The 19,477-nt window shown below is 46.3% G+C and overlaps 1 protein-coding gene across 1 annotated transcript in view; it reads left to right on the forward strand.

Moving 5' to 3' along the window:
• LOC139920802 (RNA-binding motif, single-stranded-interacting protein 3) overlaps positions 1-18,228 on the forward strand; it is a 186,303-nt gene extending 168,075 nt beyond the window's left edge. Inside the window, exons 11-14 of the mRNA XM_078290293.1 lie at positions 4,572-4,682; positions 11,325-11,414; positions 13,218-13,342; positions 14,010-18,228. Coding sequence (XP_078146419.1) covers positions 4,572-4,682; positions 11,325-11,414; positions 13,218-13,342; positions 14,010-14,013 — 330 coding nt within the window. The 3' untranslated portion in view covers positions 14,014-18,228. The remainder of the gene's footprint in view (positions 1-4,571; positions 4,683-11,324; positions 11,415-13,217; positions 13,343-14,009) is intronic.
• The last annotated feature ends 1,249 nt before the right edge of the window (positions 18,229-19,477 follow it).

Consider the following 19,477-nt stretch of genomic DNA (forward strand, 5'->3'; position numbering starts at 1 on the left):
TCATCGTAATCCAATCAGCGTCAACTGAAATATGGCACACGATGGATGGACAGATAGACGAACAGACAAACGAATGAATGAACAGAAGGAGACCGATCCGTCGTCCTCCTCCCGATTTCATCGTGGGGCACGAATAAGCATAAATACACATCTGGGCCGGTGGTGAGGTATCCTTCATCAATATATGCTCTACCTGCTAATCTGCCGACACACACTGTTGTGGCCCTCAACTGCTTCATTTTCATAGAGATCCTCAATCTCACAGTGAGGATCCCCCTTTTCCCCTCTGTTCCTTAGATGTTTGCACTTAAGCTTTCAAAACCCTCCAAAAAATGAGATTTCAGATACCAGCGCGATGGGGGAGGCCCGGGGAAAGCCGCTATCTGCATCGGTGTCAGCTTGTGAGGTGTCGGGCTTCATTCATTGCTATTCATCAGTGTGCGCCACTACTCCTCTGCTCCTTCAGTCTGTCTGTTGGGTAAAAGGAGCAGCTCAGCTTCCTGGCTTAGGCCATGGCACGTTGTGTCTTGTAGACAGACTGTGTTGGTAATGCTAGGACGGCCCTGGAAGTCTGTTTGCCCCAAGGAGGGATTCGTGCTACGGATTAGGGTGATAGACCCAGGATGCTGGCTCCCTTTTCTGGGCTTACCAGACTAGAAAGGTGCCTGAGGGCCTCTGGAAACTCTGGTCTTAGTCGAGGAAGTTGCACGCAAAGTGGTATGTAGTTACTGTGAAGCTCCCATACAGAGACCCGCGCAAACAAACACAGAACCAGGTACATAGGAACTCATGCTTGAGCACATAAACATACATGCAAACACATAGGGATACATAAATACAGACACATATGATGCTTGCCAAGACAAAGACACACACACACACTTTCTACAGTCTCACTCAGTTATGCAACATTCCATATCCAATAACTTTTTCTGTGGTTTCTTTGTGGTTTCTATGGATACAGTTTCATTACCTTCAGTATATACCCCAAAGGTGGGCAAGCCTATAGTCTTAGGGGCCCATGGCCTTCTGCACTGTATATAGTTACCAGTCAATCATCAGCAGATGTTCTGCTATAACGCCAGGCTTTCCAGACCAATAATGACTTCAGTTGAACAGGTCTAGTGTGTGTGTGTGTGTGTGTGTGTGTGTGTGCATGCGTGTCTCACTGGAGGTGAAGGCATATCTATGCAGCGCTAAGGCTTTAAAGCACCAAGCCCTAGTTTTTTTTACGTGCTGGAGCACCGCTGCAAGTATGCGGCAATGCGCATACACGCACACACACACACTCACATGCACACGCAACCTCACAAACACACTAACGTACACACACACCGGCAGTATCCTAACCACAGAGCCTTACATGGAGAAACTAACTGTCAAGCACAGTGAGGAATGTGTCGAGTCGAGTGAGGTTCCTCTTTCATGTAGACGACACAAGCGATGCTTTGTTTTGCGTGAAAGGAGCAGGGATGTAGCCTGGGTCATTGTCTGACGTTTCTTGAGGCTTTTAATGTGCCTCTTTAGTCCTGTATGGAATGAAAGCAGCTTTTTTTTTCACTCTTCACACATCTATACCTGTCAAAATGCACATTCATTTTAAACACTTTCATGGCTCATGCAAAGGACATATTCTTCCTTATTCCTTACCTGGCTTTTAGTGGTTTCGTGTGAACCGAACACAGGAACACTGCAGTTTCCATAAAACAATGCATTCGTGTTTTCACTTTTTTTTTTTTCACCAACATTTACGTCTCTACTGGAAGCATGTTGTTTTCAGCTTGTCTTTTAAATTAAAGCAATTAAATGTTACTGCGTGGCACAAGGTGAGAATAAGTTTGTCTTGCTTTTTGGCACGCTAGGATTTAAATGCGGCCTAAGGCTTTTTTCTCTCTGTCTGAGGGCATTACGCCGGAAGGCAATGATACATGAGCAACGTTTAGCAGCAACATAGTGGATAGGCAATAATATTGGATATTATAACCTGCAGCAGCAATAGAGATGAGCAAAATGGTTGGTTATAATGAGCAGTGATTAAAAAACACTGCTGGCTGTAATTCTTTGGAATTTCTTTAGAAGAGTCCTCATTTACTGTACATTGCCTCAAGTTGTTGAGTGTATATCAATGCATTTAACAACCAGGGGGCTGATATCATCTGTCTCCTGTCTAGAACAGGATCAATACCATCTTTAGCAAGATGGGCTTTTCAAAAACACACACACATACACACACAGGCACACATGCATTAGCATGTAGACGCACAAACACATCAAAACATGTGCATTCATTGAGCAGATCTGTAAACATCATCTCATACATTTGTAACAGATACTCCTAAATGGAGTATCCATTATCTCTCTCTTGCTCTCACACACACATGTGCACACACACACACACACACACACATCAAAAACATATATTGTCTATTTGTGTCAGTCTCTTTCTCATTTTCTTTCTCCTCTACTCAGTCCGTGGACAGACAGACAGACAGACACACACGCGCACAAACACACGCGCACACACACACACACACACATGCACACACACACTAAAACCCCCTCTCTCACAGACACTCAGCCTCACAAACACAGAAAATCGAAATCACAAATCGGCTTAACTCTCCCTGACACGTCTGTGAATTAAGCCTTTCCGTTGCTCTCCCTTTCCCATTATAAAGGCATTGTCAGAGGCTGAATCAGTAACAGGTAGCCCACAGCTCCTGCTGCTTCCCTCTCGCTCTTCTCTTTCTCTTTCCCTCTTTCTTCCTCGCCCCCTCTTTTTCTTTCTCTTTCTCTCTCTTCTCTGCCTCTGTGTGTCCCTCCGCCTTCCTATCTCTCTCTCTTCTCTCGCTCTGTCTCCTCCCTCTCTCTTTCCATCTCTCTCCTCCTCGCTCCCGTCTTCCTCGTGACCTCCACCGCTCTCTCTCCTTAATCATCTCCTCTCCTGTCCTCACGCAATCTCTGTCTCTCTCTCTCCCCTCATTTCCCCCTCTCTCTTTTCTTTCATCTCCCCCTTTCTCTTTCTTCTCTCTTTTCATCTCGCCACTCGTCTGCCTATTGCCGCCCACCCCCCCCCCTTCCCTCCATTCCCACTCAGTTCCTTCTTGTTCGCGTGGAGGTGAAACTCCGGGAAGGAGCGGATGAAGCTCGCATATCGAGTGGGAGAGGGGGAGGGAGAGGGGAGAGAAGGAGGGAGGAGAGAGATAGAGAGTGAGAGAGATAGGGGGGGGGGGGGGGGGAGTGAGAGGGAGTTAGCCAAGTGTGTTGTGAATGCAGGGAGAAGACAAGCAGAGCGATTCTGACAGGCTGTGTCTGCACAGTTTGTTCTCCAATAGGCCCACACAGAGTCACCAGTGGGGTGCGCCTGTGCACGCACGCACACACACACACACACACACTCACATGCACACACACGCACACACATACTGTCAGCGTCTAACTCACGTATACACTCGCGGAGAAAAACATACACATTAGCTTGCACGCTCACACACACACACACACACACACGCAGACGCTGTCAGTCTCTTCTTCACGTATACACTCAGCACACAAATGCTGTTACACATAGACACTCGGTTGCGCGCTTACCCACAAACATACACACACTTTTACACACGCGCACACACACACACACACACACACACAAAGTGAGAAGAGAGCCGAGCCTAGCAGAGGAAGAGGGGCTTGGTTTTGAACGTGTTCCTCCCGAGGCTTCAGTTCTGGGGAAATGGAGCTATCATGACAAGGGATGAAAGAGCAACAATGGTTTCATCACTTTCCCTCATGTTCCACTGCACCGCGAAAAAGAAGCTTCTAGCCTTCTCATCCGCCCGTTAGGGAAAACATGCAGCACATTATACCAGGAGGGGAAGATCGCAAGTGAGTGAGTGAAAGAGAGGGAGAGAGAGAGAGGGAGAGAAGGCATCCGCTCTCATCAATCAATGAACCGCACAAACTCATATTGTTGATACATCAGCAGCAGATATTGACCACTTTGATGGACCATAGACAATAGTGTGTATTGATCTTGAAAATGTCACTTTGTTCTCTTACTGTTTATTGACGGTGTCCCCCCCCCCCCCCCCCCCCTTCTTCTTCTCTGGCTCCCTTGTCCTCACTTTACCCCTGCCTGCACTCCTCCTTTCTCTCTCTCTCTCTCTCTTCATTTCTTTTATCTTTTTGACTATTCCATCTCTTACTGTTTGTAATCTCCACACCCTCCTTGTTCTCCTTCCGGGCTCTCGTCTCCTCTCTCGTCTCGGGCTCCCCCCACTTGCTTACTTGCTCTCCCCTCTTCCCTCTCCTTCCTGCCCCCCCCCCCCCCCCCCCCCCCCCCCTTAATCCCTCCTCCCACACCCCACACCCCCCACCCTCCCCACACACACACCCTTCTTCTCCCTAACTCCCTCGCACCCCCTCCTCCCACCTTCACACCGTCTCTATCCTCTCGCTTTCTTCTGCTCCTCCCCTCTCCCTCATCCTCTCTATCGTCCCTCTCCCTCCCTCTCTCTCTTTCCCTCCCCCTCTCTCTCTCTCCTCCCCCCTCTTCCCTCCCTTCCTCTCTCCAGGGTGCAGTGATCACGCCAGCCATGGACCACACTATGTCCATGCAGCCTGCCAGCATGATGGGCCCTCTCACCCAGCAGATGAACCATCTGTCCCTGGGCACTACAGGAAGTGTGAGTACTCTAAGGCTAGGGCCGGGCTGGACCACACACACACACACACACACACACACACACACACACACACACAACAGACATGCACATGCGGAAGTTGGCATCAACTCGCACAGACATGACGTTTGTTTGCACGCTTGCATATACGCACCTAAATTTGTACGGTTCGCACACACACGAGCAAAAACACAAAAACACACACACACCCATAAACAAGCCAAACGATGTCTCTGTCTAGACAGGGCTTGTGGTCCTGTGTAGCTCAGTGGGTAGAGCATGGCATAAACACTGCCAGGATTAGGAGCTGGATTCCCTCTGGAGCCGTGGATGCTAAAAGTGTATGCAGTCATAGTACTGTACGGTGCTTTGGAAGAGAAACTCTACAATACTCCAGCAATGCGAAACATCTAAAAGTCTACAGAGAAGCAGAGGTTGAAAAAGAAAAACGACAGGTGGCCATTTCATCCCGGTATGGGCCAGGACGACCAGACGACACGAATCCAGGAGGCCTCTGTCTTTGGGAACTTGGTCCATTTAGTTCAAACACAAAGTACACATTGAATACGGGATGGATTTTACATTTCCTTTCAAGAAAACCAAACAACCAACATGCGCCGTGCCGTGGAGCTGCCGTATCATTTGCTTTACACCGCATGCATTCACCGCCAGATATTAAGAGAGCATATTTCCTCCCTGATCTTCCACATTAAACAGATTTCCTGCTAAGCTTAACAGTGTGACAAGCCGGCTTTCTGTTCTCTCTGTCTCTCTCCCTCTCTCTCTCTTCCTCACTCGCTTTCTCTCTCCCTCTCCCTCTCCCTCACACTTTCTGTCTCTCGCTCACCCACTAAATCACACATCAAATCTATCACTTCATCAGTCTTCCTTATTATACACACACACACACACACACACACACACACACACGCAGTCACCGCCCCCTAAACCAGGAACTCCCCCCTGTTTCAGGATCAAGTCGACTTAGAGGTGTCACACAGTTCTGAAGCCTGACTTCCTGCCCTAACCCTGCTGCCCCGGGGCAGGCAAGCAGGCGGCTTTGCTCCGCCGCTGCGTTTGATCTCTGTGTGCGTGTTTGTGTGCGTGTGTGCATGATTGAAACAGTGCAGCATTGTACAGTTACCCATGTGTTTCCAGGTGAGCTGTCAGCGACTGTGACGCCATGTTGGCTCTGTCAGGAATGCCCCCTCCCTAATCTGCCCCAGCTGTGCTAACAGCCAGGATTAGAGACAGGCTAATCTATGATGATGGCTTCTGATGTTTGATGGGTTGTATTATGGGAGAAAGTGGGCTAAGGCACTCTTTCTGTGTTTTTTTTTTTTTTTTCCTCATATAGTTTACTCTCCCTCTTACTCGCTCTCTCTCTCTCCCTCCTCTGCCTGCTTAGCTTTCCTGAGGCGATGTGCTGTGTAGAGTAACTCTTCTGTGGGTGAGCTGCACACACGGCATGCCGCGGCTGATCATCTATGGGAATTGAGGGATGTTTCCTATAAAGTTGACTCCAAGCCAGATGTGAGAGCCCCTTCGCGCTGCCTGATTTGAGAAAGCCTGTTTAAAAATAGCTTACGAAACAGCATCCAGAGCGATCCGTGTAGTAAACTGGACTCGACGCCGCATACTCTCGGCGCGCATTCCTCGAGCGTACGCGCATGTGGTGAGGTTGTTTCGATTACCGCCGCTCGTCACGTGACCGAACCGTTGCCAGACAAGAGCACCTGCCATCAGCAAAGCGTCCCCAAAGTCAACAACTTAACATGACTGCCGTTGGCCCGCTGAAGGAGCAGCCACACCTCAGAATACTCTTGGCTGTTCCAGACCTTCCTGTGGCTGTTTGTGTATGGCTGTGGCTTTTTTTTTTTTTTTTTCTTTTTCCCTTCTCTTCTCCCCAAGGAAAGAACCAAATGTTCCCGTCCGCCCAAGCAGCGACACTGGTGACCGTAGCTTTCCGAGAACGCCGTGTTATTTTGCGCCGTTGAGAATGTGGATCGGCATCAGGAGCGGTGAGGAAAACCCTCCGTCGTAATGAGCAAGCGTGGCCCGGTGCCTCCTGAGGGTCACTGCTGAAGAATCCGGTTGCTTCACCTCACCCAGCCCAATTTGCCATGTGAATTTGTTTGGTCTCTTTCTTTTTAGATTATGATTACAGAATGTTGAAGAACCTCAAGCTTTCTGTTTACGAACGGCACACAAACATACAATCCGTGCTCCACACTGATTTATTTTACCATGTTTGATGTGTGTTCCTCTAGTACTGATTGATTTACTCTCTCAGTGCTCTCGCCACTTAACTGGAGTCTATCTATCATACTTTGTGTGTGTGTGCGTGCAGGTGGGTGTGTTGCAGTGCATGTGTGTGTGCGTGTGTGTGTGTGTATGCATGTCAGTGTCTGTCTCTGTGTGTGTGAGAGTCGGTGTTTGACATGACAAGAGGTGACCTTCCCTCTGCTCTCCTCATCCTATTCCTGTCATGGGATGTAGAACCCGGGTCTCTGTTGTCATGGTGACAGTGGTGATTGACAGCTCTTCTGTCCCAGGAAGACAGATTAGTGTGAAGCGCTCTCCTCCATTATCTGGGCTGTTTCTCTAGGTCTTCTATAGGGTAGTATAAGTATAGCACCTTATTCTATAGCATACTGCACTGCTCCTCAACTCTGCTTTGCTATTTTTAACCTTTATTTATCCTGGGAAAGTTGACTGAGCAGGCATATTCTTTTTCAACAGCTCCCTGCTTCACATTTAAACAGCAACACATATTCACACCAAACATCCACGCATTCTCTAAATTCTACAGTGCATCTTGAATGTGTTTTGTGGTCCATAAGCACAATGTAAGAACAATGTAAACCTTTATTTCAAGTCAAAACATAAAAATCACGACAGCAGTAAAAAATGGCTGACAGAGAGTTGGCTGAATAAAAATTGGCTATGTGTAAATGGCTTGTGGACTGAACAGAAATGAATTAATCAGCTTAAGCTCTAGACTTTAGAGTGCAATTGGATCTTGTCCCTGAAACTCTATATTTGTTCTGGAAAATAGGGAACAGCAGCAATTCCGAGACATGAAGCTTATATATTTATGGAGTGTGGTATGAGGTATACTGCATAGTTTTGATTATCACAAGACGCACGTTGATAGATTACTGTTAATGTTTTACCTTTACTTAAAGATAAAAAACTAATAAGGTGATTTTGTCGAGCACTTCTCAAAACAGAGTTACAAAGTGTCTTACAGATAAAACAACAATAAATGAAAGCCAAAAACATTAATAATAAAATGCCTAACAGTAATAAAAAACATGTTTACAGAATAATAAAACAGATGCGAAGGAAATACAGGTAGATAAAAACAAATGATATAAAAGCCTTGCCTGTAAGAATGTGCTTTAAGAAGTGATTAAAAAGATGGCACTGGTTTTTGCCAGTCTGAGCTCCTCAGGCAGGGCGTTAACAAAGCCTAGGGGCTGAGATATGGAGAGCTTTTCATAGTGAAGTGGTCCAGTACTGTAATTCACAGCCACTGGTGTGCAACTCCAGTATTTCCCATCATTCTGAAGCCCCACAGCTAAGATCAATAGTCATCAGGGTCCATCCCCAAGCTGCTCCACCATTAATAACCTGCACTGAGTGGCTAGGTGCTGTTGCCTGGACCAACTGTTATCCTCCACCTTACAGACAATGCAACAGAACAGCATGCTGCCATAGAGGGGATAGATAGATTTATAGAGAGAGGGGTGGATGACTGATGGATATATTCCAATGCAAGTATCGGCACCGGAAGCACAGTGCTGCGCTCCATCCCACCAGTGCCAGAGAATTAAAATATATAGTATGTTTATTCTTGTTGATGTGGGAAAGTGAACGTGTGCATGGGTGAACTCTCCCGTCATCCACGCTTGATGTATCCACCAAACATAAACCGACTGTATTATATCCCCCACGGGCGCGCAGGCCCAAACCACAATGGTACCAAAGTGGTTATGTTCATTTTATGGATTTTAGTCTTGGCATTGCTGCATTGCAGTCTGTATTTATAGTTATGGTTCTATGGCATGGAGAGTGATGGCAGAGGAGAGATTTTAAGAAGTCCGCTCACACCAGCCTCGTTAAGGAGCTACACAGGCCTCCCGTTCATCAAACACACGCACACACCATCTGCTTCAGGCTCAGGTTGTGTGTGTGTGTGTGTTTGTGCGTGCATGTGTGTATGCATATGTACGTGTATGTGCGTGCATGCAAGAAAGCAAGCGTGTGTGACTGCAAATCGGGAATACCATTTATTGCCAATTAGGGAAGCTTTATATTGCCCAAACCTGTCCCCCGACCATGGACAGGGAAGTCTTAAAAGAGTTGAAATTGGACAAAAATCATCATGATCACCATAGCAACCCATTTCACTGTAGCCAGTCTTGACAACCCCTGACTTGCCACAGCAGCGACTGCAGAAATATGCCCCGCTCAACCTGCCACATTAAATAGGTTAACTAATGGTTATGGGAGAAGAAAAAATCTTATCTTATTAAATGTTCTTGTTAAATCTAATTTAAATTCCTTTTGCATTTCTCAGAGAAATATAGCATTTCAAATGGACATTCTCCCTTTGACAGAGCGATTTTGATATTGCTAATTATGTCCTGCTTCCCCTTCATTTGCTTTCATGCAATCCTCACAGGTGAGTTGGCTGAATAAGTTAATGGAAAGGAGCAGCGAAGACAAAAAGTCCTGAGGAAATTGGTATGCATGGTTTCTATTCACCAGGGAGGAGAAGGTCACTTCACCAATCTGATAGGCCCTTTTAGACGATAGCAGGTTGAGAGAGAGAGAGAGCGAGAGAGTGACAGGAGGGTGAGAGGGAAGTGGGGATGACACAGAGAGGTAATGTGACAAGAGTCAGGAAATCTGGATACGCTACCTCACCCCGTCTCGAGTGTGACAGCCCTCAAGGTGTGATAACCTTAAATTCAGACACACACACAGACAGACCCACACAGTCACACTCACATACAAACGCACGCTAACATCCATCGCAGGGCATCCTCCTGGCCGTGTGTGGCGACGGTGGGGGAGTTAATCACCCATGTCCATGGCCTTTAGCTGCTCTCATTAGCGGCGAGCGGTGGAGCCGTACCCGATCCATTAGCAACGCTGCCGGTAATGACACTTCACCAGCACCGCCGGGCCCACGGCCAAGAAAGGCTCCGCAGCCCAGCACAGCCCCTCCATTACAGCCTCCTACAGCACACCGCCGCCACGCTTTTTACTACTGGCAGGGGGACTGAGAGGCAAAAAAAAAAAAAAGACAGAAAGAAAGGGATTGTCCTTCCTTTTTCCTTGGTCCGGAAAAGCAGCAGGAAGAGGAGGAGAGGCGGAGAGGCAGCCTGGTGGCTTTTATCTGGGATCACATCCGTTGGCGCTGTGCTGCGGCATTATCGTTCCAAGCCTCTTTGTCTTTGTCTATCTTTCTCACAGGCGCACACGTCGACGCGCACACAAACACGCATGTATGTACCCACACACACACACACACACACACACACACCCCATCCATACACAAAAGCACACACGAACACGCACACATGCTCACACAGTTGGACAGACAAAGAGTGATATGTCATGTTTTATGTACAGGCATGTGCTAATTAAAAATAAGCACACACGCTGGCAAATCAAACTCGCACTGGCATGCGTGTTCACATCCACACACACACACACACACACACACACTTTCACGGGAAGTAAGAAAAGGCTCACACAAAGTGCCGTGTCCTCATTCATATTGCATGTGAAAGCCCCGTGGCTGTCATGTAACCGAGCCTGTGTCACATCTGTAAAATGGCCATCACGGAGCGAGCTAGCACCCAGTTAAAAGCCGGGGCAGGCATGACTAAAGGAATATAGGCCACAGGCAACAGACCTCCTGCTTTCTCCTTCCTCTGTTTCTCTCTCTCTCTCTCTCTCTCTCTCTCTCTCTCTCTCTCTCATTCCCTTTAGCCCTTTTTTCATGTTCCTTAGCTGCTTTAGCCTGGTGCATTTGCCTGCCTGTGAAGTCTTGGAGGAACAGCAGGACGCCTCTTCTTCTTCCTCCTCCTCCTCCTCCTCCTCCTCCTCCTCCTCCTCTGTCTACCTCGCCTGCTCTCTGCTCCAGCAAACACACCGCTCTCTTCTGCTCTGCTCCGCTCTGCTGAGCGCACACACATATTCTCTTAGCGCCCTCCTAAGGATGCTGGGGGCATAGCAGGCACCCAATCTCACTGGTTCCCGGGATTAATTGCGCGGAATGAGACTTTCAGGGCATGATGATATCGATTCTTGTTATATGCAGCGTCCTTGTTGTCCGCTATTAACGGATTTCATGTATATTATGTGGAAAATGTGTGCTGCATGTGATGTTGGTGTAAATGAATGGCTTGTAAATTATAGGGAACAGAACTGTTTATGATGCAAAACAATAAAATGTTATGGTGTTGTATCGTATCATAACATAGTGAGTAGATTACGCTAAAATAAAATGTTATAGTTGAATGGATATTATGTCTCATTTAATTTTTTGTTTATGGGTGTAACGAGGACTTTCATGTGCAAGGATTTTGATGTGTGTGTGTGGGTTTTGTTTGGTCTGTGTTTCAGTACATGACTGCTGCAGCCGCCGCGGCGCCTATGCAAGGGACCTACATTCCCCAGTACACTCCTGTGCCTCCAGCAGCCGTCCCTGTCGAAGTAAGACCCGCACGCATGCACACACTACTCACCCGTAATCAAAGATCCGCGCACACACACCCAAAGGAGAGCGTCATTACTCCTGACAGCCCACTCACTTACACGCACAGGCGCTCGCACGCACATTTCTAAACCGGCACACCACATCAACAGACCAACACGGTCATTAAATAGACAGATTACAGTTGAAGTGCGCTGCGGATTGCTCTCATTCTCTAAACAAATGGCCTCACACTACCGGCGAATAATGAGGACGAAAACTGCAAGCAAAGCGAGATGAGTCAGAAGTTTTATAGTATTCCGGAAAGACGTTTGAAGTGCAATACAGACTTTGTCACTTCCTCGGTCGCTGTCTGAGCTCGTGGCAGGTCAGGCGGTCCAGCCTGAGAAATGATGAACGTTGGGGAGCAGGCAGGCAGGCAGGCAGGCAGGCAGGCCGGCAAGGAGAGCGGGGCGGCTGTCTGGCGGCTGACAGTGCGGTCGTATTCAGATGGACTATCAGTCGTGTATCAGATGACAGGAGCTGAAGTGAGACACAGTGCCGGCGGTGCTGTCTCCCTCTCCCCAGCCGGTCCGGGCTGGTAGGTAGCTGGAACACACACATCCCTCAGCCACGGGGCTCTGGTTAGCCCACCAGCCACGGCCAATGACAGTTTCCCCTGACAGAACCATCAGTCTCCCTCCTCCCTCCTCCTCCCTCGCTCCCCCCTCCCCAGGAAATGGCCGGCTCGCTCGTGAAGGAGCGGGATGGAGCAGAGAGACAGACGTAGTTGTAGTTTAGCCCACGGCGCCTCTTACCTATTTCATCCTCGCCGCCGTCCTCTCAATGCCAGCGTCAGCGGCGGGGTGTGTATCAGTACATCAGCCGGTGTCTGGAGGGCTGATGTATGGACGGGACGCAGTATCCTTGAGAGCTTGTTAAAGGTGATTGAGATGACTCAGTGATAGGGGCTATCGGTAATGCTAGACACTTATAAAGGCTAAGAGGTTGTTGTGATGAATTGCCTGCTGCACACTGCCATGCTGAAAGAAGTCGTTCTTCTCTGTAGTGGGTATTAAAATGTAGAGGGAAATTTTTGTGCTGAAGGATATTTCTTTTTACTGATTAAGCTTCTGCATTTGAATTCTGTACTGACACGCAAAATCTGAGACAGATCTGTTAAAGTTCTTGTCAAATCACAGTAAGATGATGTTATTTCTGTAATCTGTCTCTTTTAACAGGGTTCCCAGGGGCCTTGAAAACCCTTGAATGTGTGTGGATTTGAGAAAAATAAAAAATAAGGCCTTAAAAGTTTTTTTTGAAAAGGAATGGATGCCTTGAAAGAATTTAGCATCCAAATTGATCAATATGCCTCATCTCCCTCACATCCTGAGGAAACCCTATGATGGATGTTTCTGTTGTGTAGCAGAATGAATGATTTCACCGTGATTTCTTGACAAGATCATGCGGAAAAAAATTGAGGCCTCTATCATTTCTAATTTTGACCGATGTCATGTCTTACCCCAAAACATGACCATTTTAAATCCTTGAGTTTCCCCAAACGAGACCTTGAAAGTCATTGAAAAGTGAATGAAAAAGTGATAATGTAAATAATTTGCTGTCCAAAGTGAGTGTGGGAACCCTGTTTTGATAATGGCAACAGTACATTTCATTTGGTACACTTTTACTCTATACAGTCACATACTTTTCATCAGAAAGTGCCCAATCGCCGCAGAGGAATGCATATTGGAGTTGAAGCGTCCTGCGGCTCTAACACACTTCCTCCTGTGTGTGTGTGTGTGTGTGTGTGTGTGTGTGTTCAGGGAGTGGTGACGGACGCCTCCCCCCAGACAGTGGCTCCCTCGTCACAGGAGGTGGCTGGCCAGCAGCAACAGATCCAGGTGGACAGCGCCGCCGACCATGTTCCTGCTTACTCATACCAGTCCAAGTAAGTCACACAGCGGCTCTCAGCACATCTCCTCTTTTAATTTATTCGCTGGAAGACGCTTTGAAGCCGCGTGTGTTAATTATTCCACAAGAGAACACATCAATCACACAGATTAAAACATGATAATAAATGTGCACATTAGAAATAGATCATTTCAGATTCCATAAATCATATCGCAACCGCTGCTGATCATCTTCTGGTTTAACACGTAAAGTCTGCCACAAGCGGGTTTTTCCGCCCCTGAGTAAACAACTAGCTTCTTGCCTGTGAGTTATTTGGCAAACTGAAGGGATATTATTATACGAAATCAAATTTTGTGAGATGTGTTTTCATTGCAACATATACCCCCTTTGACAAAATATTTTTTTGATAGGCAGCACAGTCCTGAATACTAATGTTTGAGAGTATGAAGAAATGCAGCGCCATTATCAAATTACTCAAATTATTCTGGGCTGCTGTTGTCATTTGTTTGTCATTTTGTCAACGCCGTCTGCCTTTCTGACCCGATCAGAACTGTTGAGCGCGCTTCATTTCGCTACTGTCTTCTGGCGGGGCTGTCAGCTGTCAACTCTATTGCTTTTGTGTGTTTGTAATATTGCGCTTTGATTACAGCTCCTCTCTCTCTCCCTCCCTCCCTCCCTGTTTTCTTCCCTCTCTCTCTCATCAGATAGCGACGGCCTGGGAGAATGTTCCTGTGACAGCGTTGCCTTGAGACAGAAGGTGGCTGCACTGAGAATGTGAGGAAAGGAGAAAAAGAAAGAGATTGCTTCCAGATTGCCCAGGCACCAAAAAAGAGACACTTTTTTCATTTCCTACCTGGCCTACGAGAAAAAAGAAAAAAAAAGCAAAAGAAGGGGAGAGAGTGAGAGCGCAGAGGAAGGGGATGGGGGGAAATTGCTGGGCACAGTGCAAAGAAGTGAAATTGTTTAGTCTGGGAACCTGCCTGAAGGGCTGGGCCGAAGCTTGAAAAGTTTCTCAAAGAAAATTCTCAACCATTTAAAAAAGGAAAAAAAAAAAAATACAAAATGAGTATAAAATGACAAAAAAAATGTTGAATGCGCAGGTAGGCGATGAAGTTTATTTTGTAATTAGAAAAAAAGGGGAGTCAAGTTTGAGATACACACAGAGATTGTCTTCCTCAGATATTAAGCTACTATTTCTTTTCACTCTTTTTTATGTTCTAGTGTTAAATTTTAGTTTTCTAGATATATTCGAAAACAAAGTGTTTTTTTCTTTCTTGAATCTTCATGGCCTTAATTTGAAGGGCGCCAGAAACTTTTTACAGAGTTAAAGTCTGACGTCTGGTTGGAAATAAAAGCAAACAAAATCAGTCTCTTGGACCACTTGGAGGGTACAAGACACTGGAGGAGTTGATCTAAAGAGGAAAAAAAGAATCTATCACATAAGCTGTACAGATTTAATAGAGAAGAGCTTTTTTTCTTTTCTTCGTTAGAAGAAAACTTTGATAATAATTATGTCAGAGGTAACTAAGTGTCAGAAGAAAACAAAATGTCTGTTGGGGAAAAGACTTGGGGGGGAAAGATAAAGCTTTGAAGAGATTTTTCACAATGAGGAAAAAAGAAAACATAAGAAAACACGCTGCATTGTAGAGGATGCAGTCTGTTGCAAATGCTGAACTTGTTTTTTATTATCATAATTATTATTTTACATGGCAAAGTTGCTGTCGATGACATTAGTGCTTTTTATCTGCGACATTTTACCTTTTTTATGAGCTTTAAGATGTTTTTAGCCCGCTTTGCTTGTCACACTGCAAAAAAAAAAAAAAAAAAGAAACAAGAAAAAAAATTCTAAAATGAACAAAAAAAATCTATGGAAAAAATTCTGGCAGTGAAATAAAAACAGTAGATACAGTAGGAGCTTACGGTTTAAACCAATCAGTGCAAAAGCAATAGAAGAAATTGTTGACAATTTCTGTAGTCTTTCCTAGTTGTGGATCAAATGCAGCCCATGGATGGCCATTTTTATACCAAAGATGAAGAGACACTCTGAACCAGAGTTTTGTTTTTTTCCTTTTCTTTTTTTCAGTTTGATTTTGTCGTTGTTGATGTTGTTGATGTTGTTGTTGTTGTTGATGTTAATGTTGATATTGTTGTTGTTGTTGCTGTTGTCATTGTTGTTTTTAATTTGACCTTGATGGCCGGACCAGTCCTTACTATCCTTCTTAACATTTTCTTTTCACCGGTTTTAAGCTACTTTTCCACGGTTGTCCAAACTATCACACACACATATTCACACTCAGATGCACACACTCGCACACACACACAGACATCTAGACACACACACACAAACACTTACAAACACACACACACACACACACACACCTCAAACAGTATTTGAATGTGTGATGCAACCGGTGGCAGTTCTACCAACCGTCCCTTTCTTCACCTCTTCTTCGATTGTCTTTCCATTTTCTTACACGTCTCATCACGTTCACGATGCTTTCACACACCGTGGGTGCATTCCACCTCTCTCTCTCTCTCTCTCTCTCTCTGTCTCTCTCTCTCTCTCTGTCAGATCTAGAGGGGAAAACTTAGGCAGCAGACTGGGGAATGTTGCTTGCTACGCTCCATGGTCGTTGGTGCGTCGCTTCTGGCTTTGTCGTCTTAGTGATTTCTGTCCTGAGGCTGTCTCTTTATCTCTCTGAATCAACCATAACTTAACTAACTCAACCATTCTTGAGCATACTGAGCTTCATTGTTGAACTGGGAATCTCCCTGCTGGCTGTTTGGCCCAGTTTTCATCTCTGTTCATCCAGACAGTACCAAGCCTGGGTCAAATCGTGTTTGCAAATTACTTTTTTGTGTGCGTTTTAGCCTGCTTGGAATACCAGATGAGTGGGGTTTGCCACATACTGTCAGGTAAGTCGCCGGTCACAAAAACATAGACAAAAATTGACTTTCAAGTCTTTTCCGATGATTGCATAAACTTGCTGGCGCTCACTGAATTGTCCCATGTGGCAAATCCCACCTATTTGGTAGTCCAAGCATATTAAAACAACCGCTAAGAAGTAACTGCAAAAATACAGAATACAGCAACATTTTCAAGCCCAACACAGGCATTGGCAGGGCATCCAAACCAAGAAATAAAGTCAAGACGTCTACATACAATTCAAGTAGCTTTGTTTTTGTGCTACATGTCCATAAGACTACAGTAACTCTGTGACACTTATGAGTAAAGACATGGAAGCATGTATGAAGTGTTGGAAAGTACTGTCTGTCTTGAACTTAAAGGGCGGAAGGAGGTGAGGTCAACGCACCTCTGGGAACTAACCAGGTTCCTCACCAGCCATAACAAGGCGCTGATGGCAACTTCTCCATCTACCCAGAGTGTCAGTCTCACCCCTAGCCGTCCCGACTTAGACCACAAACAACCCCGTCTCGTCCCCTCCGGTCTCCGTCCCAGAGCCGCATGAGGGTTCCAATGACTTCATCTCTGAGGATTGTCCCCGAAGAAATTGCCTGTGGGACAGTGGCCATTTCTACTCCCATTACAGCAGCCTGTGTGTGTCTGGAGCGCTGTGTGTCTGCTCTGTTCGGCCATGCCCTCCCCGCCCCGCCCCGCCGTGGTGCTCCGCCACTAAAAAGACCCCGTTTTTCCCTGCTTCACTGGCACCATTAATGTGGCATGGCCAGGCCAGGCTCCCTTGCTCTCATTTTCTCTCGCTGTCATTCTCTCTCTCTCTCTCTCTCTCTCTCTCTCTCTCTGTTCCTCTCTCTCTCTCTCTCTCTCTCTCTCTCTCTCTGAGGTTTCTTCTCTTTATTGGATGGTGCAGAAGCAGAACCACAAACCAATTTCAGTCACTCTCGCAATGAGGCTTGACGGGCCCAATTTGTCTCCCTCCGGGGCAATAGGATCCACTCCAGTGTCCCTCAAAAGACCCCTTTCTTCCCGACAGAGAGGGAGCTTTTTGTTTGGTGACAATTGCAATTGAGCTCTCGCAGTTCATGTGACTCATCCAAAAGTAAGTCTGGCGGTGTGCTGCATTTTGGGGGGAAACGATGGCGCGCTGTGCACATTGCAGGCGAGCCATGTCATCGCGCATGGCCACGTTTGTAAGTAACAATCAAATTGTATATCGAGTGCCTTTAACGAAGCTTCCAAATGATTCCAAAAACTGTATTATCTGTATGATAGTAAAAAAAAAAAAAAAAAAGCAAAAGCACATGGAAGAGCTTGTTTGAACAAGTTGTGCTAAGGAAATGCTACACAATATCGAAGCTACTCTATGGTGCTAAGAAGGAAGCTGTCTAGGGCCTGTGCCTTCGTTGTGTCCACTGATCTCTGTGATGTGCTGGCCACTGTTGATCATTTGGTCGACATGAACTTACTCTTAACAGGCCACCGGTCCATTTGATGACACACAAACAGGCACACAGGTTCCTGTAGTGAACTGCACTGTTAAAGCCATACGTGTGGTGTGTGTGTTTTTTTTTTTTTTTGCCTCAAACAGACAGTAACCCACAGTGAAAGTAACTGTTGTACATTCTGAAGCCAAGCCCACGTCTTCCATCCACTGACGGAGGTCAAAAGTCAAACGTCTCATTCTCACCGTCTCTCGAGGGCCATTCAGCTGTTTATTGTTCAGTCAAATCAACACCTGTCCCTTTCCTTTCATCTGATCTGCCCCTCGCCATCTGCTTTTGCTCGCCTACAGGCCTGATTTGCTCTTATCTCCCAATGAATGCGTCTCTGCCACGCTCTGCTCTTAAACAACTAACGACCGAGTTTAGCAAGTGTCTGGTCTCGCAGCCCCCTGGATCTGTCCGCACCGGCGATCCGGTCGTCATTGTTGCATGAACTCACTATATTCCATTGCTGAATCCTTTTCTTCAGTGTTGTGATTAAACAACAGAGCTGCTACACTATGACTTGACCAGTTTTAAGCTAGCGCGTGTGTGTATCTGTCAAGAGTTGTTCTGCTCAACAGTCCAACTTTTGGGGAGGTTACGAATACAGTATAGCTATAACCAAGTTCTCTGACTTTTACAGCTGTTGTTTCATAGAGTATGGAAGACATTTTTGAAGCTTAATAGGACTCATAATGCAGTAGTTGCACATCAGCGAGCAGAGCGTCCTACAAATGGCCTCAGATTCAATAGTAATGGCATTATGGAAAATAGGATTACAAAGAGCGAAGAGATTATAGAAAAATGCACAACAAACAATATCAGCTCTCCGATTTGCTGTTTGAGATTCAAGAAAGAAAAAGATGTTTAAACAACTGTTTGCTTCTGGTGTGCGGTACCAATCTTTCACAAAGATCTCCAAGATTGCCTAACTGAACAAACAGAAAATGTCTCTTTCTTAATAGCACAATGACGTACCTTTACGGAATACCAATACCTTCATGGAAATGTACAGAAAGCATGCCTGCAATTTTAAAAGAGTCTGTAGCAGGAACGCTCTGCTCCCAGCCAGCCCATGTGTCAGCACAAACCAGCAGCCAGCTATAGAGAGAAGAAGTGTGTGTGTGCGAGAGAGAGAGAGAGAGAGAGAGAGAGAGAGAGAGAGAGAGAGAGAGAGAGAGAGAGAGAGAGAGAGAGAGAGGATCATTAGCTCCTGTTGCCGGGCAGAAGTGGTCGGAGCCCAGAGTTTCTCCGTCTTCATGCAGCAGTGTGTGAAAGAGACAGAGAGACGCAGTGCGGTCGCCACAGTCTCTTCCTCTACAGGTTTCCGGGAGGTGACCAGTTTGACCTCTCACTAATTACTGACACACACTCTTCCTTTCCTATACACACACACACACACACACACACACCGACACAGACTCTCTCTCTTCACATTCACTCATTGACGTGCATTCACTCATCTTTTGTAATACTTCCTCAAGTCATGAGTTGTGTATTTGACATTACGTTACCGTCCCTCTGTCAGCCATCCTTTGCATCAGGTGACATGTGCATCCTCGCCCAGCCTCAAGCCAGCGTCAGCCTCTGTCTCGGGGTTAGGGAACGCCGAGAGAGACCCCAAACTGCTGCTGTCTCGTCGTCGTCGCAGGATCTCACTCACTGTATTCGTCAGACTTCTCAGAGTGGGTCAGACAGGGCGCTGAGCCGGCAGTACAGAACACTTTTTATGGTTTGTTTAAGCCTTCCCAAGTGCCAGAGGGGTGCT

The sequence above is a fragment of the Centroberyx gerrardi genome, chromosome 19 (assembly GCF_048128805.1).
Source record: "Centroberyx gerrardi isolate f3 chromosome 19, fCenGer3.hap1.cur.20231027, whole genome shotgun sequence".
Taxonomy (NCBI): Eukaryota; Metazoa; Chordata; class Actinopteri; order Beryciformes; family Berycidae; genus Centroberyx; species Centroberyx gerrardi.